The sequence below is a fragment of the Maniola jurtina genome, chromosome 23 (genome assembly GCF_905333055.1).
Source record: "Maniola jurtina chromosome 23, ilManJurt1.1, whole genome shotgun sequence".
Lineage (NCBI taxonomy): Eukaryota > Metazoa > Arthropoda > Insecta > Lepidoptera > Nymphalidae > Maniola > Maniola jurtina.
The window spans coordinates 8,480,584-8,497,657 of NC_060051.1; the positions used below are offsets into that span (position 1 = coordinate 8,480,584).

Below are 17,074 nucleotides of genomic sequence, written 5' to 3' on the forward strand. Positions count from 1 at the left end.
TTAAACTACGCAGTAGGTATGGGGAAACTGTCTTAAGGAACTTACATTTACTTGAATTTGCTCAAGTTCTGCTGCCCCGATATCGCTTTCCATACAATGAAATGGTCCTTACTCATGATTGAGTCGATCGGTATTTTAAAAAAAATAGTCAATTTCGTTTAATTTTGACAACTCACGCTGGACCAAAAAATGACTAAGTACGTGTTATGCTAAAATTGTTTTCACAAAATAAGTTTCCCTGTATCTGTTATGGTTTTGGACTTCCCATAATATTGTCCCATGTAAAAAGCACACTGTACGTACTGTGTGTAAGTATTTTTAAACTTATAAGTAGATATACAATTACACTAGGTATAAAATTACTGAATCTCCAAACTTCTTTATGAGATCAAAAACAGAACATTTCCAAATTAAACCAATTCATATCACAGTCTCCATTAATTATTTATTACCTTTATTAATTAAAATTAATAGTTAACTTAATTATAATAACTAATTCTAGTACTTAAACTTTTATATTACATTTTTCTGCTATTATAGTTAAACCTACTCGTAGAATAGGCGTAGACCTATTACTTATTTTTAACCGACTTCAAAATAGGAGGAGGTTCTCAATTCGTCGGAATCTTTTTTTTATTAAAGGTGTGGTCACTAAATAAATACTAAATAGATTTTTGTATAAAGCCTGATCTATTACCTAAGGCATTGTATTTTTGATATCCTTCATTAAACTATTTTAGGTGTCTATCCAACAGCCAATGATCTAGAACTCTAGAGTTCTAAGTTCTGTATTCCGTTTCCGCGTTCCTCGACGCCTATAAGTAATGTACGATAAGGTTTGAATTGACCGCGACGGTCAAATAGGCAATTATTATACGAATATCTATGTAGAACTCAGAACTCTAGATTGTCGTCTGGTAGCTTATGTAAGTAATATGTTAGGTAGTATATGTAAGGGATTTTTTTTTTAATATCTATTGATTATCTTGAGGTATTAATAATCACAGGCTGAATTAAAAAGGATTTAAAGGCATGGATTTTGTACTGTAGTTAATATTGGTTAAAATCATTGGACAAAATGTTTAGTTTAAAGTTAGTGCCTGGTAACTAACTTGAACATTTAGCGGCATGGAGCAAAGTTGGCGAATTCAGAAAGCGAGGGTCATCTTATCAACCAATAGCGTGCATCCGCGCTGACGAAACAACCAATCCCGTGCACCCGCGCTGACTAATCAACCAATCGCGTGCGCTCGCCAATTGCTAATCGCGTTAAGGGGCATGAGACGGGTCTGCCCGCGAATTTCAAATTTAATTTGGTTTTTCTCGATTTGTCGTATTAGTTTATAAATTGCGATAAACCAAAATAATTTTGAATTTCGCGGGCAGACCTGTCTCATACACCTTAATGTTCAAGTTGTCTGCGGGGCATTGTACTATAATTTCCTACTCATGTGGGTCTACAATATTAAGCACAGTGAGGCAGCCGTCCTGCGAGGCGATAGCTAGGGCTTTGCCCCCGTGAGCGCTCGCCACCCCTGTCACTTCAGCTGGAGCCCTGTATTCCGCTATTGCTTTACCATCCAGAGTCCTGGAATGTATACAACGTGATTTAATAAGAAATTCGTGGATGCAATACTTCGTAGTCAACCGAGAGACGACTGTTGCTGGAGATGTCCTCTCATCCAAAATATCTCAGTGCCTGAAGACCAAAGTCTTCGAACAGTTCGTGTTGCCAGTGATGGCATATGGATCCGACATGGTCGCTATGGGCCTTATAAGAAAGCTCAGTGGGTGGTGGAGAGAGATGATGGATGGATGCTCCGAGTTTTTCTACGTGATCGAATGAAGAAATGAGGGGATCCATAGAAGAATTACAATAAATAACAGCGCAAGGAATTGCGATACTGGTGGCAAATATTTCTGATAGATGTTGAGACCTTAAAGCGCTGGAATCGTACAATTTCTGATGACTTTGCGATTCATTTCCGGTTTTCGTAAATTTTCAAATGGAGTCCATTATAGATTTACCACGTGTACGGATTACCCCATAGACGATGCCTGTGGATTTCTCATGCAAAAACTGTCAAAACATCAATTTAGTTATCAGTTTTATCTCGATTTTTTGACAGTTTTATTTACTGGCTGGAGACTTTGACCGCAGCTATATTTACCATCTTAGTGGTAAAGTCTGTTATTTTGCAGAAAACCAAGTAACAAACAATACCGCAAACGAATGATTCATACCTGAATACTCTCAGCGTCTTCCTACCACTGTGGTAGTAGAAGACATAGTCGTCAGTGGAGCTGAACATGGTGATGATGGAGAATACGCCCTCCGCGGCTCGCGATATGAGCTGCTGCACAGATGCGCCTCGCTTCAGCTCGATGAGGTCCAGCCCTCCACGCGACGGTGCGCATAGCCCCGTCTTACCATCCCGTGTGCAAGCCCCGTTCCAGCGAGGAACGAACCTATACAATATCAGGGATCATTATTCGTACTAACTTTAAGGTAGCGTCAAAGCCATCATCTTCAACCCATCCCATTACTGATCACGGGTCTCCTCTCAGAATGAGAAAGGTTTGGCCAAAGTCCAGCATGTTTGCCAAGTGTGGATTGGCAGACGTCACACGCCTTTGAACACATTATGGAGAACTCTGAGGTATGCAGGTTTCTCGCGAGGTTTTCGTTTGCTATCAAAACAAGTGATATTTAATTGTTTAAAATAGACATAGCTCTGAAAAGTTAGAGGTGCGTCCGTTGCGTCATCTTTCCTCAAACATATGCCTAAGGTTTGGAATAATTCTAGGTAAACGCATCGCATCAAGTAGGCCATATCATTACTTTCCATCAGGTGTGATTGTGGTCAAGCGCTTGCCAATAATGTATAAAAAAAGTGTATCCATGAATGTATTCTGAGCTTATAGTGTCTTTAAAACCCACCACAGAGTCCAATTCTTCGGAGTTACAGGAGAAGAACAAACGCTGGTCAGAATGTAAGAGAAGAAGAAGTCAGTTTTTCGAATCGTACCTGACATGCCTCTTCGTCTTGATATCCAATATACCAGCTTTATCGTTGCCTATCACGGCGACCCAATGTGGCTTGTGAGGCAGAGCCACTATTGACTGCATGTCTTTGATGCCACTGTTCTTGATGGGGATCCTGAAAAAAAAAAACAGAGCTTATATCAGCAGTTTTTCAAATTTTATCATCCTAGCATGGAACACATGTAGAAACTCTCTAGAGGACTTGTCCACCCCCGGAGCTACGATGTGGTACTCATGGGGATACTACCATTGCTCTGTAGTCCGTGCCTCGGATTTCATAGTCCACTGTGTAGATTACTTCTAAATAAGCATTTACCTATGTAACCTGGCGCCAGTTCTAGCATGGAACACATGTAGACACTCTCTGGAGGACTTGTCCACCCCCGGAGCTACGATGTGGTGCTCGTCTGCTGACACTACCGCTGCTCTGTAGCCCGTGCCTCGGACTTCGTACTCCACTATGTAGATTACTTCTAAAGAAGCATTTACCTATGTAACCTGGCGCCAGTTCTAGCATGAAACACATGGAGACACTCTCTAGAGGACTTGTCCACCCCCGGAGCTACGATGTGGTGCTCGTCTGCTGACACTACCGCTGCTCTGTAGCCCGTGCCTCGGACTTCGTACTCCACTATGTAGATTACTTCTAAAGAAGCATTTACCTATGTAACCTGGCGCCAGTTCTAGCATGAAACACATGGAGACACTCTCTAGAGGACTTGTCCACCCCCGGAGCTACGATGTGGTGCTCGTCTGCTGACACTACCGCTGCTCTGTAGCCCGTGCCTCGGACTTCGTACTCCACTGTGTAGATTACTTCTAAAGAAGCATTTACCTATGTAACCTGGCGCCAGTTCTAGCATGGAACACATGTAGACACTCTCTGGAGGACTTGTCCACCCCCGGAGCTACGATGTGGTACTCATCGGGATACTACCATTGCTCTGTAGTCCGTGCCTCGGATTTCGTACTCCACTGTGTAGATTACTTCTAAATAAGCATTTACCTATGTAACCTGGCGCCAGTTCTAGCATGGAACACATGTAGACACTCTCTGGAGGACTTGTCCACCCCCGGAGCTACGATGTGGTGCTCGTCTGCTGACACTACCGCTGCTCTGTACCCCGAGCCTCGGACTTCGTACTCCACTGTGTAGATTACTTCTAAAGAAGCATTTACCTATGTAACCTGGCGCCAGTTCTAGCATGAAACACATGGAGACACTCTCTAGAGGACTTGTCCACCCCCGGAGCTACGATGTGGTGCTCGTCTGCTGACACTACCGCTGCTCTGTAGCCCGTGCCTCGGACTTCGTACTCCACTGTGTAGATTACTTCTAAAGAAGCATTTACCTATGTAACCTGGCGCCAGTTCTAGCATGGAACACATGTAGACACTCTCTGGAGGACTTGTCCACCCCCGGAGCTACGATGTGGTACTCATCGGGATACTACCATTGCTCTGTAGTCCGTGCCTCGGATTTCGTACTCCACTGTGTAGATTACTTCTAAATAAGCATTTACCTATGTAACCTGGTGCCAGTTCTAGCATGGAACACATGTAGACACTCTCTGGAGGACTTGTCCACCCCCGGAGCTACGATGTGGTGCTCGTCTGCTGACACTACCGCTGCTCTGTACCCCGAGCCTCGGACTTCGTACTCCACTGTGTAGATTACTTCTAAAGAAGCATTTACCTATGTAACCTGGCGCCAGTTCTAGCATGAAACACATGGAGACACTCTCTAGAGGACTTGTCCACCCCCGGAGCTACGATGTGGTGCTCGTCTGCTGACACTACCGCTGCTCTGTAGCCCGTGCCTCGGACTTCGTACTCCACTGTGTAGATTACTTCTAAAGAAGCATTTACCTATGTAACCTGGCGCCAGTTCTAGCATGGAACACATGTAGACACTCTCTGGAGGACTTGTCCACCCCCGGAGCTACGATGTGGTACTCATCGGGATACTACCATTGCTCTGTAGTCCGTGCCTCGGATTTCGTACTCCACTGTGTAGATTACTTCTAAATAAGCATTTACCTATGTAACCTGGTGCCAGTTCTAGCATGGAACACATGTAGACACTCTCTGGAGGACTTGTCCACCCCCGGAGCTACGATGTGGTGCTCGTCTGCTGACACTACCGCTGCTCTGTACCCCGAGCCTCGGACTTCGTACTCCACTGTGTAGATTACTTCTAAAGAAGCATTTACCTATGTAACCTGGCGCCAGTTCTAGCATGGAACACATGTAGACACTCTCTGGAGGACTTGTCCACCCCCGGAGCTACGATGTGGTACTCATCGGGATACTACCATTGCTCTGTAGTCCGTGCCTCGGATTTCGTACTCCACTGTGTAGATTACTTCTAAATAAGCATTTACCTATGTAACCTGGCGCCAGTTCTAGCATGGAACACATGTAGACACTCTCTGGAGGACTTGTCCACCCCCGGAGCTACGATGTGGTGCTCGTCTGCTGATACTACCGTTGCTCTGTAGTCCGTGCTTCGGACATCGTAGTCCATTGTGTAGATTACTTCTAAATAAGCATTTATTTACCTATGTAACCTAGCACCAGTTCTAGCATGGAAAACATGTAGACACTCTCTGGAGGACTTATCCACCCCTGGAGCTACGATGTGGTGCTCGTCTGCTGACACTACCGCTGCTCTGTAGCCCGTGCCTCGAACTTCGTAGTCCACTGTGTAGATTCTTTCCCCATCTAAAAATGGTTAGTAAAACTCAGAAAGTTCTAACGTTATAATTCCATTACACAGAGTTTACTTTCTCTAATATTCCACCTACCTCTAATATATTCTAAAGCTATGGTTCTTTACACCACTTTGGTTGCCTGGAAGAGATCGCTCTAGATAGCGAAAAGGCCGCCAAATTGTACCTGCCTATATTTTTGTTTTCCTTTGTATATATTTTCAGTAGGTGCAAATTTTGTGGTCTATGAACAACGATGCCCGCGACTTCGCCCGCGTGGATTTAGGTTTTTTGAAATCCCGTGGGAACTCTTTGATTTTCCGGGATTAAAAGTAGCCTATGTGCTAATCCAGGATATTATCTATCTCCATTCCAAATTTCAGCCAAATCCATCCAGTAGTTTTTGCCAGAAGGAGTAACAAACATACACACACACACATACAAACTTTCGTCTTTATAATATTAGTGTGATAAAAGTAACTATATTCATTCATTTTCAGGTTCGACGCCGTGACCAAAGGATTATGGTGAATGGATTGCAGTCAAGGGCTAACTTGTATCCGAGTAAAATAAATGAATTTTTGCTATTGTCTTACCAGGAATAGTTCTAGCAACTATATGAGCCATAGCCACATTATCTACGTTGTCCGCAGCAACCACCATCGATATTGTGATAAACTTTGTCCCATCTTCTAGAAGTAGGAGTTGCTTCACGCCCTTCTGCTCTTCCTTGAACACTACCTTAAATAATAAAGCAAAATGAGAGTAGCTTAAACTATGAAGGAGATTCTGTTGAATGGTGGGTCGGCATAATATGTATAGTACCTATTTAGAGTTAGGTATTTACTAATATTTAGAAACATGTAAATTCAGAATATTTATGTATAGTGTAGGATAGGACTTCAGTATATCAACCCACGTGGTTTAAATTGGAGCCAACGATTGTTACTTGTATTTTTTTTTTTTGTAATTTTGGTTAATAAAAATAATAAAAAATAAATCTTGTGCCTTTCATTACCTGTTTTTCAGGAGTATCCCAAATAACCACGTTCCCAGACTCAGCAGTGATGACATTCTCTCCAGTGGGAGTGATGACAGCATGGGTGACGATGGCCCCAAGAGGAGCATCAGCTAGTTGCGCCAGGAGTCTCCCTGTGCTGGTGTCCCACAGACCCCAACAGCTTCGCGTCACTGTTACTGCTATTTGTTGGTCTCTTGCTAGACTGAAGAGCACGATAGAACGATATGATTAAAACGATTGGTATCAGGAATGAGGAGATCCGTAAAAGAACCATTCCAGTGGGAGAGATGACGGCATGGGTGACTATGGCCCTAAGAGGAGCATCAGCTAGTTGCGCCAGGAGTCTCCCTGTGCTGGTGTCCCACAGACCCCAACAGCTTCGCGTCACTGTTACTGCTATTTGTTGGTCTCTTGCTAGACTGAAACAAAATCCGCCAAGTGCGAATCAGACTCGCGCACCTAGGGTTCCGTACTCGGGTAATTTTTCCGACATTTTGCACGATAAATCAAAAACTATTATGCGTAAAAATAACTAAAAATCCGTTTTAGAATAGACAAGTAAAGCCCTTTTATATGATACCCCACTTAGTATAATTATCTTACTTAAAAAATTGAAACACATTTTAATTTTTTTTAATGATGTAACCACAAATTCACGGTTTTCGGATTTATTCCTTTACTTGTGCTATAAGACCTACCTAGCTGCCAAATATCATGATTCTAGGTCAACAGGAAGTAGTACCATATAGGTTTTCTTGACAGACACGACGAACGGATGGACGGACAGACAGACAGACAGACAACAAAGTGTTCCGTTTTTCCTTTTGAGGTACGGAACCCTAAAAAGTAGATAGAATTAATTAAGATTATTGTTCGAACAGTGCGTGTTTCCAGTGATGAATTAATTAAACTTGGATTATCTTATCAAAAGCTTTCTTCAGCTTTTAGATTGATCTGCTCTTGCTGATATTCATCTAAGTCCCGATATGAGTTATGACATTCTTCTATTGTTAGTGTGATTCATACTCATTAGTTTAATAATTCATATAAGCAATAGGGTAAAGGCTCCAATGAATGAACGCCTCTCAGTGAATGTACGAATCACAGGTTTTGAGCTAGAATAGAAAACCGGCTGAATATACATTTGAAATGTTCACTTATTTTTCCATACTAGCTATAGTATGGAAAAACATTGTATATGATTTGCCTGTTAGTAAAAACGTGGTCCGTGAAGAGTCCTTGAGTGGAGACCGCGTTTAAGCAAGCATAGTGTGGGACTCCCTCCAGCACGATGGACCGAGGATATAAAGCGGCTGGCGGGAAGTGGCTGGATGAGGAAGGCTGAGGACCGGGTGTGGTGGCGCTCTATAGGGAAGGCCTATGTCCAACAGTGGACGTCCACAGGCTGATGATGATGATGATGATGATAATAAATGTGGTACAAAACTATGTCTATGTCTAAATCTACAAAATATAGATTTATACTAACCTAATAGAATCAATGGGCAACTCCTGTCTGTCAATTTTGTGAACTTGTTCAAATATGTTATCAATATTCCATATCTTCACAGTCCTGTCTATAGACGAGGTGATCACGTTGTTCCAAGCTCCAACAGTGAGAGGTTCCAACTGGACGATCCTTCCAAAATGGGCGTCCAGGATCTTGATCAGTTTTGTTGTTTCCAGACTCCATACGTAGAGGTTCTTCCTGGAATTGTGGTAAACATTCTTTTTTAGGATTTCGTACCTCAGAAAGAAAAACGGAACCCTTATAGCATCAGTCTGTCTGTCTGTCTGTCAAGAAACCTATAGGGTACTTCCCGTTGACCTAGAATCATAAAATTTGGCAGGTAGGTAGATCTTATAGCACAAGTACAGGAATAAATCTGAAAACTGCGAATTTGTGGCTATACATCATTAAAAAAAAAATTAAAATTGTGTTTCAATTTTCAAAATAAGATAACTGTACCAAGTGGGGTATCATATGAAAGTGCTTTACCTGTACATCATAAAACAGATTTTTATTTATTTTTATGTAGATATAACAGTTTTTGATTTATCGTGCAAAATGTTGGAAAAAATACCCGAGTTCGGAACCCTCAGTGCGTGGGTCTGCTCGCACTTGGCCGGTGTTTTAGCAATAAAGTATCACTTGGTTAAACAGAAGCAAGATATCGCGGAGAAACATGCATATGTGAAAATTCTCCATAACATTCTCAAAGATGTAGGTATGCCAATTCGCACTTGGCCAGCAGCGTGATAGACCTTATTCAGAAAGGAACCCCGTCTCCAGTCAATCGATGCTGGGTCGCTGATGATGATGACTGACAGATAAAAAAAATAACTCTGGCCTGAGACCTGTAAACACAGAGAAGATAGAAGAGTAACAGACCTGACACCAGCGACTGCATAAGTATTATTGTTGCTGATCATAAAAGAGTTCGACAAAGTCTGCTTGGTCGATATGTTTCGGATAGTGTGTGGCAATTTTAGAACAATTCCTTCCAAACGCAAATCCTTTTCTGGTACAGTGTCTTGCTTCTCTTCCTATAACAAAAATTTCAGGTTAAAAAGTACATATTTGAACGACTAATTTTTCAAGAATCCTTTAGATTTTCTAAGTAAGACGTATCTGAAGAGTCGAATTTGAAGGATTTTTATTCAGTTTTGCTCTATTGTGATACTAAAATCTGTCAGAAAGCCTTATTGGAAGGCATCACCATCCAATAAGGATCTCGAAACAGAGAGATATTTTGTCTATAGGACTACTGACAAGTTCATTGTTTTCCTCCAAATCTTAATATCGTAATAATGCAAGGAACCAAAAGCTTAATTTCTATTCTATTCTTATTTGCTATAATCCGCTAAATCAACAAAATCTGTACTATACGGTAATTGCAAAGTACATATATATATTTTGCAATTAGACATTGTAAGGTCTACATCTCCTGAGGATGCTCCGGTGTCGGGGCGAAGCGCGCGTCGAGTGGTGTTGGAGTTTGTGTGGTGCTGCGTACCTTACAGATTTCGTTGGTTTGGCGGATTATAGCAAATTAAGCTTTTGGTTCCTTGTATATCATGGACTATCGCAAAATAACGCCTGCTTCTATAATACTTCGTAATAATGGTTAAAAAAAAAATGATTTTTAAGTATTAAGTTCTTGGATCACGTATAATAAAGCATCTTTTAGATTCTTTGTTAAAATGGTTTATCCACAGTAACCTACCTCTCCCTCTTCCTCTTTCTTTTCGTCCTCTTCTTTTCTCTTCTTTCCTGTGTCATGATTACCTCTTGGTATAATGTTATTGAAGTCCCATACAACGAAACTGTATGTCGTGGTTGCTATAAATACACAAAAAAATAATAGAAGATACAACAAATTCTAAAAAAATATTCTAAATCTTAGGACTAACTTTTTCTTCCAAAACATAAATCTCATAGTTATACCTAAACAGTGTTTTTTTAACAGCTCTTTTTTGTGAAAACCATTTTGTATGTAATAATACCTATAGTTAATTTTTCGGTCAAGCGTGAGTTGTATGAAATTGACTAAAATTCTTTATTGTATGAAAATGAAATTGACTAACTTTTTTTTAATGCCGATCGACTCAGTTTTATGTCAGGATTATTTCAATGTACTTATATATAAAAAATCGGCACAGCAGAAGTTGGTCAAAAAGTAAATGTTTTTTCATACAATTTCTAAGTATCCTATAGGTAGGTAACCTAACTTTTATCAGTCATAAGTGTAAATTAAAAATTAATAACACCCCGGACAAGTGAAGGTTACAGTAACTAGAAAAGAGCTGACAACTTTCAAACGGCTGAACCGATTTTCTTCAATTATAGCTAAGAACACTCTCGATCAAGCCACCTTTCAAAAAACTAAATTAAAATCGGTTCATTAGTTTAGGAGCTACGATGCCACAGACAGATACACGGATACACACGTCAAATTTATAACACCCCTCTTTTTGGGTCGGGTTGATAAAATAATAAAGCCATACCTAATAACATCCGATCCTTTTTCCCCCTCTTCAACTGCAGCATTGCCTCAGCAGTATCCGTTTCACGATGGTTCAACTCTTCTACCTTATCCCAACACATTTGTTCCTCATTTAATTCGTATATGGAAATCTGCAAATAAATTCACTGCCGATTCACACCAATTGCGTATGCAGCACGTACACGTGACACGTATGTGGCTACGCGCGTGAATCCGTAGACATAACTGCACGCATTACGTCTATGTGAACGTTCACGCCACGCAAGTTGTATGCCATGTTTCATACAGTTCCATACATTACAACGCAATGGTACGCGCTACGTCTACGCTTACGCAGCCTGTGTGAACGAGCTGTTAACCAATAATAATATTAAGATGTCTCTAGTGGTGAGAACTATGATCTATGTGGTAACTTTCGGGTTTAATCCATACGAAATTTCATTGTAAATGCGAAAGTGTGTCTGTCTGTCTGCTAGCTTTTCACGGTCCAACAGTTTAACCGATTTTGATGAAACTTGGTACGGAGTTAGCTTACATCCCGGGGAAGAACATATGCTACTTTTTATCCCGAAAAATGAAAGAGTTCTCGCGGTATTCTTAAATGTCCAACCGCTTAACCGATTTACATAAAATTTAATGCAGAGGTAGCTTGCATCCCGGAATTTGACATAGGCAACATTTTATCCCGGAAAATCAAAGAGTTCCTAAGGGATTTTCAAAACCTAAATCCAAGAGGACGAAGTCGCGGGCATCGTCTCGTTTATTCATAAACCCGCTTACCTGATATCCCCTTTCAGGATCACTAGTGTAAATCCTATTCCAGTGTTTGTTGAGGGTCATAGCTCCTCGACACCTCAAGGGCTGGAGCCAGGCCCCGGCTTTGCAGAAGTGCACCAGTAGTCGATCGTCATCAAGGTCACCGCTCCACATCACCACCACTAGGTTTTCTAGATCTCGGAACTCCATTGCTATGAATGAAATCAATGAAAATTTGGTCATGCAAATTTCATCGATGAATGATTTGCATAACCTTGATGATGATATTGACGGGTATGCCCGCGAAATTCAAATTTAATTTGGTTTTTCGCGATTTGTAATCTAATACGGCAACGTAGGCTTATGGCATTTTAATTGCGACAATGGCAGTATCATTCTCACAGGTTTATATTATAACAATCTTTACTTGAAAGGGTCCAGTTTAAGAAATTAATAGCTCTAGTATCGACTATATAACTCACAAATTAGTTGATACTAGGGCTAATTTCTCAAACTGGATCCATTCAAGTACAGATTTTTATATAAACACGTGCCATTGTCGCAACTAGAATGCCATAAGCCTACGTTGTCGTATTAGTTTACAAATTGCGAAAAAGTAAATTAAATTAGGATTTCGCGGACAGACCCGTCGCTTACCCCTTAAGTATGTCCCTCTTTACCCGACTCGGCAATGCGAAAATGGTTATGATTTGTATTTAAGAGTGTTCGATCATAGCGCCTTAATTACTGAGTCAATTTTGATGAATGAGGTGTCAATTGATTCATTATTACGGTCCGGGTGATATAGGCTACAATCTACGTTTTCATATGAAAAAAATAGACGTTAAAATAATTTAAACCTCAAGGATTGAATTATTTTAACAGATTACTCACTTTACAAGACTATTGAAATACAAGTGTAAATTAAAAATTTATAACACCCCCGACAAGTGAAGGTTACAGTAACTAGAAAAGAGCTGATAACTTTCAAACGGCTGAACCGATTTTCTTGGATTATAGCTAAGAACACTCTCGATCAAGCCACCTTTCAAACAAAAAAAAAACTAAATTAAAATTGGTTCATTAGTTTAGGCGCTACGGTGCCAAGACAGATACACAGATACACACGTCAAACTTATAACGCCCCTCTTTTTGGGTCGGGGGTTAAAAATACATTTGACAGATAAGTATCTTACATAAAATTTCCCAAGTGACATCGTCGTACGGAGCACAGTCAGGGGCAGATTTCGTATCCTCAATTTCTCCCCTCATGCTGTACTGGACCCAGGAGTTGGGGCCGTAGATGAAGAAGTGATGGTTCAGTGCATATACTCCTCTCACCGTTTCCCCTGAAACACACAATAACTTGGACGACTTTTGTGACTTTTCAGACATACATCAAAAGATCTTGGTACTAATAATAATTTGTTGGCGCTTGCGCTTGGCGACAATCATGCAAAGCAATAACGAGGTCTACGCTGAAGCGTGTTTATCCAGAAGATACTTCACTCTTGCATTGAATTTACCTACTTGATAAGTAGGTAAGCTGAATCAGCACACACCAAACGCATTGCGCGAATATAATATATATGTATAATGTATATATTATACCTAAATAGCTGATGCCCGCGACTTCGTTCGCGTGGATGTAGGTTTTTTAAAATTCCCGTGGGAACTCTTTGATTTTCCGGGATAAAAAGTAGCCTATGTGCTAATCCAAAGTATAATCTATCTCCATTCTAAATTTCAGCCCAATCCATCCAGTAGTTTTTGCGTGAAGGAGTAACAAACATACACACACACACACACATACAAACTTTCTCCTTTATAATATTAGTGTGATATAATATGTATATTGTATATATTATACCTAATATACTTTGATGATCTTATGTATTGGAGAGTTGAAATCAGTGTCTAATACTTACCTTCGTCTAATGGATTTTCAATAGTAATATATTCACTAGTCAACATGTTTAGAAGTATCGACTGGAAAGGAAAATAACTTTCTATTAGTATTAACATAGAAAGTCAAAGTCAAAGTCAAAGTCAAAATCATTTATTCAAAGTAGGTACAATTGTACTCCTTTTGGTGGTCGAAATTGTTAAACTTGTACGATATAGTGGTGATAATTAATTACGTTACTTAAAACTAAAGCTACGAGGGTTCCAAACGCGCCCAAGTCTGAACTGAACTGAATGCCCATTTATTAAACTATGCAACGCAGTCAGATAGTTTAGTGATTAAGAATTAAAATATCAGCCTTCTATTCGGGCTATTAAGCCTCGATAGCTCAACGGTTGAGGAGCGGACTGAATTCCGGAAGGTCGGCGGTTCAAACCCCACCCGTTGCACTATTGTCGTACGCACTCCTGGCACAGGCTTTACGCTTAATTGGAGGGGAAATATATAGGGAGTATTAGTCATGATTAGCATGCCTTTCTTTCTCTTTCTTTAAAAAAAAAAAAAACGGGGATTTTACCCCAGGTTCGATCACTAACTTTTTGAAGCTCTGTGCGTTTTAAGATTTTAAATATGACTTGCTTTAACTGTGAAGGAAAACATTGGGAGGGAGCCTGCATGCCTTAAGAGTACTCAATAATGTTCTCAATAGTGGGCAAAGGCTTCTCAAAGGTGCATACAAAAGTTGTATATCATCACTTTTCAGCACAATTAGTGGGTCATTCAACGTATGCAAAAACTAAATTAAAAATACAAATCCAGATTACATACAACAGAGTTATTGGTAGCTGCAGCGGCCCATTTATTATCCGGGGAAAGTTCTAAATTCTGCATGATACCCTCCAGCTGTGGGCACAGATCTCTAGCCAGGTCGGATGTAGAGAGGTCCCAGGAAATAACTCTGCTGGATATGGAGACCACGTAGCGCTTGTCCGAGCTGAGACGAATGCCGAAGACCGCAAACTGATGACCTTCTAATGAATACTGAAAAAAAAAATTAACACTAACGTATTATTTAATAACTCTTAGATGAAATGTCTTAGCTGACTGAAAAAAAAATTATTACTGGAACATATTATTTAACAACTCTTAGAAGTATGAATGTATTAACTGGCAGTCTTTCAGAAGAAGAGAAATATGACCAAAATGCCGACTAAAATACCCAGTATTCCATTGATACGAAAAAATCATTGAAGTAGGTAGATATTATGTGTTTGAATTTAATTAAAACAGCGAATAAAGCCCTTGGCTGCAATCTCACGAGGTGGTAAGTGATGATGCAGAGATGGAAGCGGGCTAGCCTGGACAGGGTACGGCAGTTTTAATTAAATCCATACCTCTTTGGTTTATTACGAGTAACTTAGTGAATTCAAGCAACCAAGTATTAGAATTAAATAATTTCAACCTGCTTAATTGCAGGGAATCTACTAGCTGGAAAAAGCTTTGTCAAAGTGCAGTGTGGTCTGTGACAGAGCACTTACTAAGCGTGGACAATAACAGAATAAATAATATTGTACACAAAAGATAGAAATTATAGACGGAGCAAAAAAAAACGCATCTCAATCTTAAGTCATACCTTCAAAGGACCACCAGGTGTATGAAGACAATGGTGCGAAGGCAACAAAGCACAATGGTTCTTCCCTTTATCATGACACTGCTTCAGTAACGATGCCACGGCAGGATTGTGAGGAGCCTCCGGTAACAGTCTCCCTACTAGCTGAGGAGCCAACATGTCTGGATACTGTCCTAGGATTGCACCCCCAAGACGGAGTGCATCAGCCACTAGCATTAGTTCTCTGAAAAATTACCATACAATCTTAAAGCCTGCCTCCGCTATACAACGTATTTTAAGTAGATAAATTAAACATAAAATAAATTTTCAAGACCAAAAAATGTTATTAGCATGTATTATTCAATGAAACGAGTAACACATGAAAAATATTGTTCAATAATGACTAAATAATGTGATTGTATCACGTATAAAAAGTATATTAACGAATGCTTTAATTTTGTAGTAGAATTTATGGGATATCACACTATCACATCACACTAATATTATAAAAGCGAAAGTTTGTATGTGTGTGTGTGTGTGTGTGTGTATGTGTGTGTATGTTTGTTACTCCTTCACGCAAAAACCACTGGACGGATTTGGCTGAAATTCGGAATGGAGATAGATAGTATCCTGGATTAGCACATAGGCTACTTTTTATCCCGGAAAATCAAAGAGTTCCCACGGGATTTCGAAAAACCTAAATCCACGCGGACGAAGTCGCGGGCGTCAGCTAGTATCTTCATAAATATGTATATTAAAATAACTTTAACGATAGACGTCCGCAATTTTGGTAGAATAATGTGCAGTATCAAACCTCACAGCGTCCTTATTAACATGCTGCTTAGCATCCTCAAAATCAGCGAGCACAGCTTGCAATGGACAGCAATTTAGCTTAGCATGAAGCCACTCATAATTGAACAGCACTTCTGCATACAGGTCTGTGAAACGCTTTGATCGTACAAGATGAAAGGGAAGCTCGCCAAACTGGAAAAAAGCATAGAAACATTTCTAGACTAAAATATAACTTAATTTCTTTCAAAAATAATGTTTTTCTGTCCGTCTTTTTATTACCTATGCGTTCGCATATTTTTCATCCAGTCGTGTTGAAGCTTTGCACAGTTGTTGTTGGCACTTGCGTCGTATTTTTTAAAATAGTACCATCAATGTGCAACGTATATGCCGCGTATAAGCTAAAAGAGTTGTCTGGTATTTGCAATTTCCCAAAAATAATAATTGCCTTTCGTGCAAGGTGCGGTCATACGGTATACCACATAAGTTGGTAATGGATAACGGCCCCAACTATGCAACTAATGTTTCGAATATACTTATCACTAGTTTAGAATAGTGTTCTAACTGCACCATAGCTAAGCCTAATAGGCATATCTCATTTTTAGTCTGATTTGCTAAGGGTCAATTCATATTGATAGAGCCTGAAAACGCATCAAAGCGACAATCTAAAGTTTTTCAAAACCTCTGTCTCCACTACTTATTTCACAATCTACCGAAATAAAAAAAAGTCTTATCTCTGCGACCGGCTAGGCGCGAAGCTTCGCTTCGAATCAACTTTCCGTCAATGTGAATCAACCCTTAGTTTGCTTATACTCCAAATTATAGAATTAGTTTATATTACCTTCCGCAAATTATATCTCTTAGATGACCCATCAGCAGATGTGAAAACCAAGGGCTGTAATGGCACCTTTCTGTCAGCTACGCCTTCTCTATCCGCCAGGTTGAATCTATGGCGTTGAATCTCCGTGTACTTGAATGGTTTGGGGGTGCCACCACCCCATATACCTGAAACCCATCATCAACCCATCATCATCAACATATCAACCCACCATCACCATCATCTCAACCCATCGCCGTACCAGTACTGATAACGGATCGCCTTTCAGAATGAAAAGGTTTAGGTCATTCCACAACGCTGGCTAAGTGCAAATTGGCAAACTTTATACACGTTTGAGAACACTGTGGAGAACTCTTAAGTATGTAGGTTTCCTCACGATTTTTTCTTTTAT

The 17,074-nt window shown here is 40.2% G+C and overlaps 1 protein-coding gene across 1 annotated transcript in view; it reads right to left on the minus strand.

Moving 5' to 3' along the window:
* Nucleotides 1–1,355: 1,355 nt before the first annotated feature.
* The window catches only part of LOC123877461 (NACHT and WD repeat domain-containing protein 2), a 48,947-nt gene continuing 33,228 nt past the window's right edge, over nucleotides 1,356–17,074 (minus strand). The window contains exons 17-33 of the mRNA XM_045924264.1: nucleotides 16,687–16,850; nucleotides 15,871–16,040; nucleotides 15,081–15,300; nucleotides 14,276–14,488; nucleotides 13,470–13,530; nucleotides 12,738–12,890; nucleotides 11,566–11,753; nucleotides 10,787–10,916; nucleotides 10,006–10,121; nucleotides 9,171–9,325; nucleotides 8,268–8,486; nucleotides 6,776–6,980; nucleotides 6,354–6,498; nucleotides 5,608–5,770; nucleotides 3,030–3,161; nucleotides 2,245–2,469; nucleotides 1,356–1,588 (exon numbers count right to left, since the gene is read on the minus strand). Of these exons, the coding sequence (XP_045780220.1) occupies nucleotides 1,444–1,588; nucleotides 2,245–2,469; nucleotides 3,030–3,161; nucleotides 5,608–5,770; nucleotides 6,354–6,498; nucleotides 6,776–6,980; nucleotides 8,268–8,486; nucleotides 9,171–9,325; nucleotides 10,006–10,121; nucleotides 10,787–10,916; nucleotides 11,566–11,753; nucleotides 12,738–12,890; nucleotides 13,470–13,530; nucleotides 14,276–14,488; nucleotides 15,081–15,300; nucleotides 15,871–16,040; nucleotides 16,687–16,850 (2,804 nt within the window). The 3' untranslated portion in view covers nucleotides 1,356–1,443. The remainder of the gene's footprint in view (nucleotides 1,589–2,244; nucleotides 2,470–3,029; nucleotides 3,162–5,607; nucleotides 5,771–6,353; nucleotides 6,499–6,775; nucleotides 6,981–8,267; nucleotides 8,487–9,170; nucleotides 9,326–10,005; nucleotides 10,122–10,786; nucleotides 10,917–11,565; nucleotides 11,754–12,737; nucleotides 12,891–13,469; nucleotides 13,531–14,275; nucleotides 14,489–15,080; nucleotides 15,301–15,870; nucleotides 16,041–16,686; nucleotides 16,851–17,074) is intronic.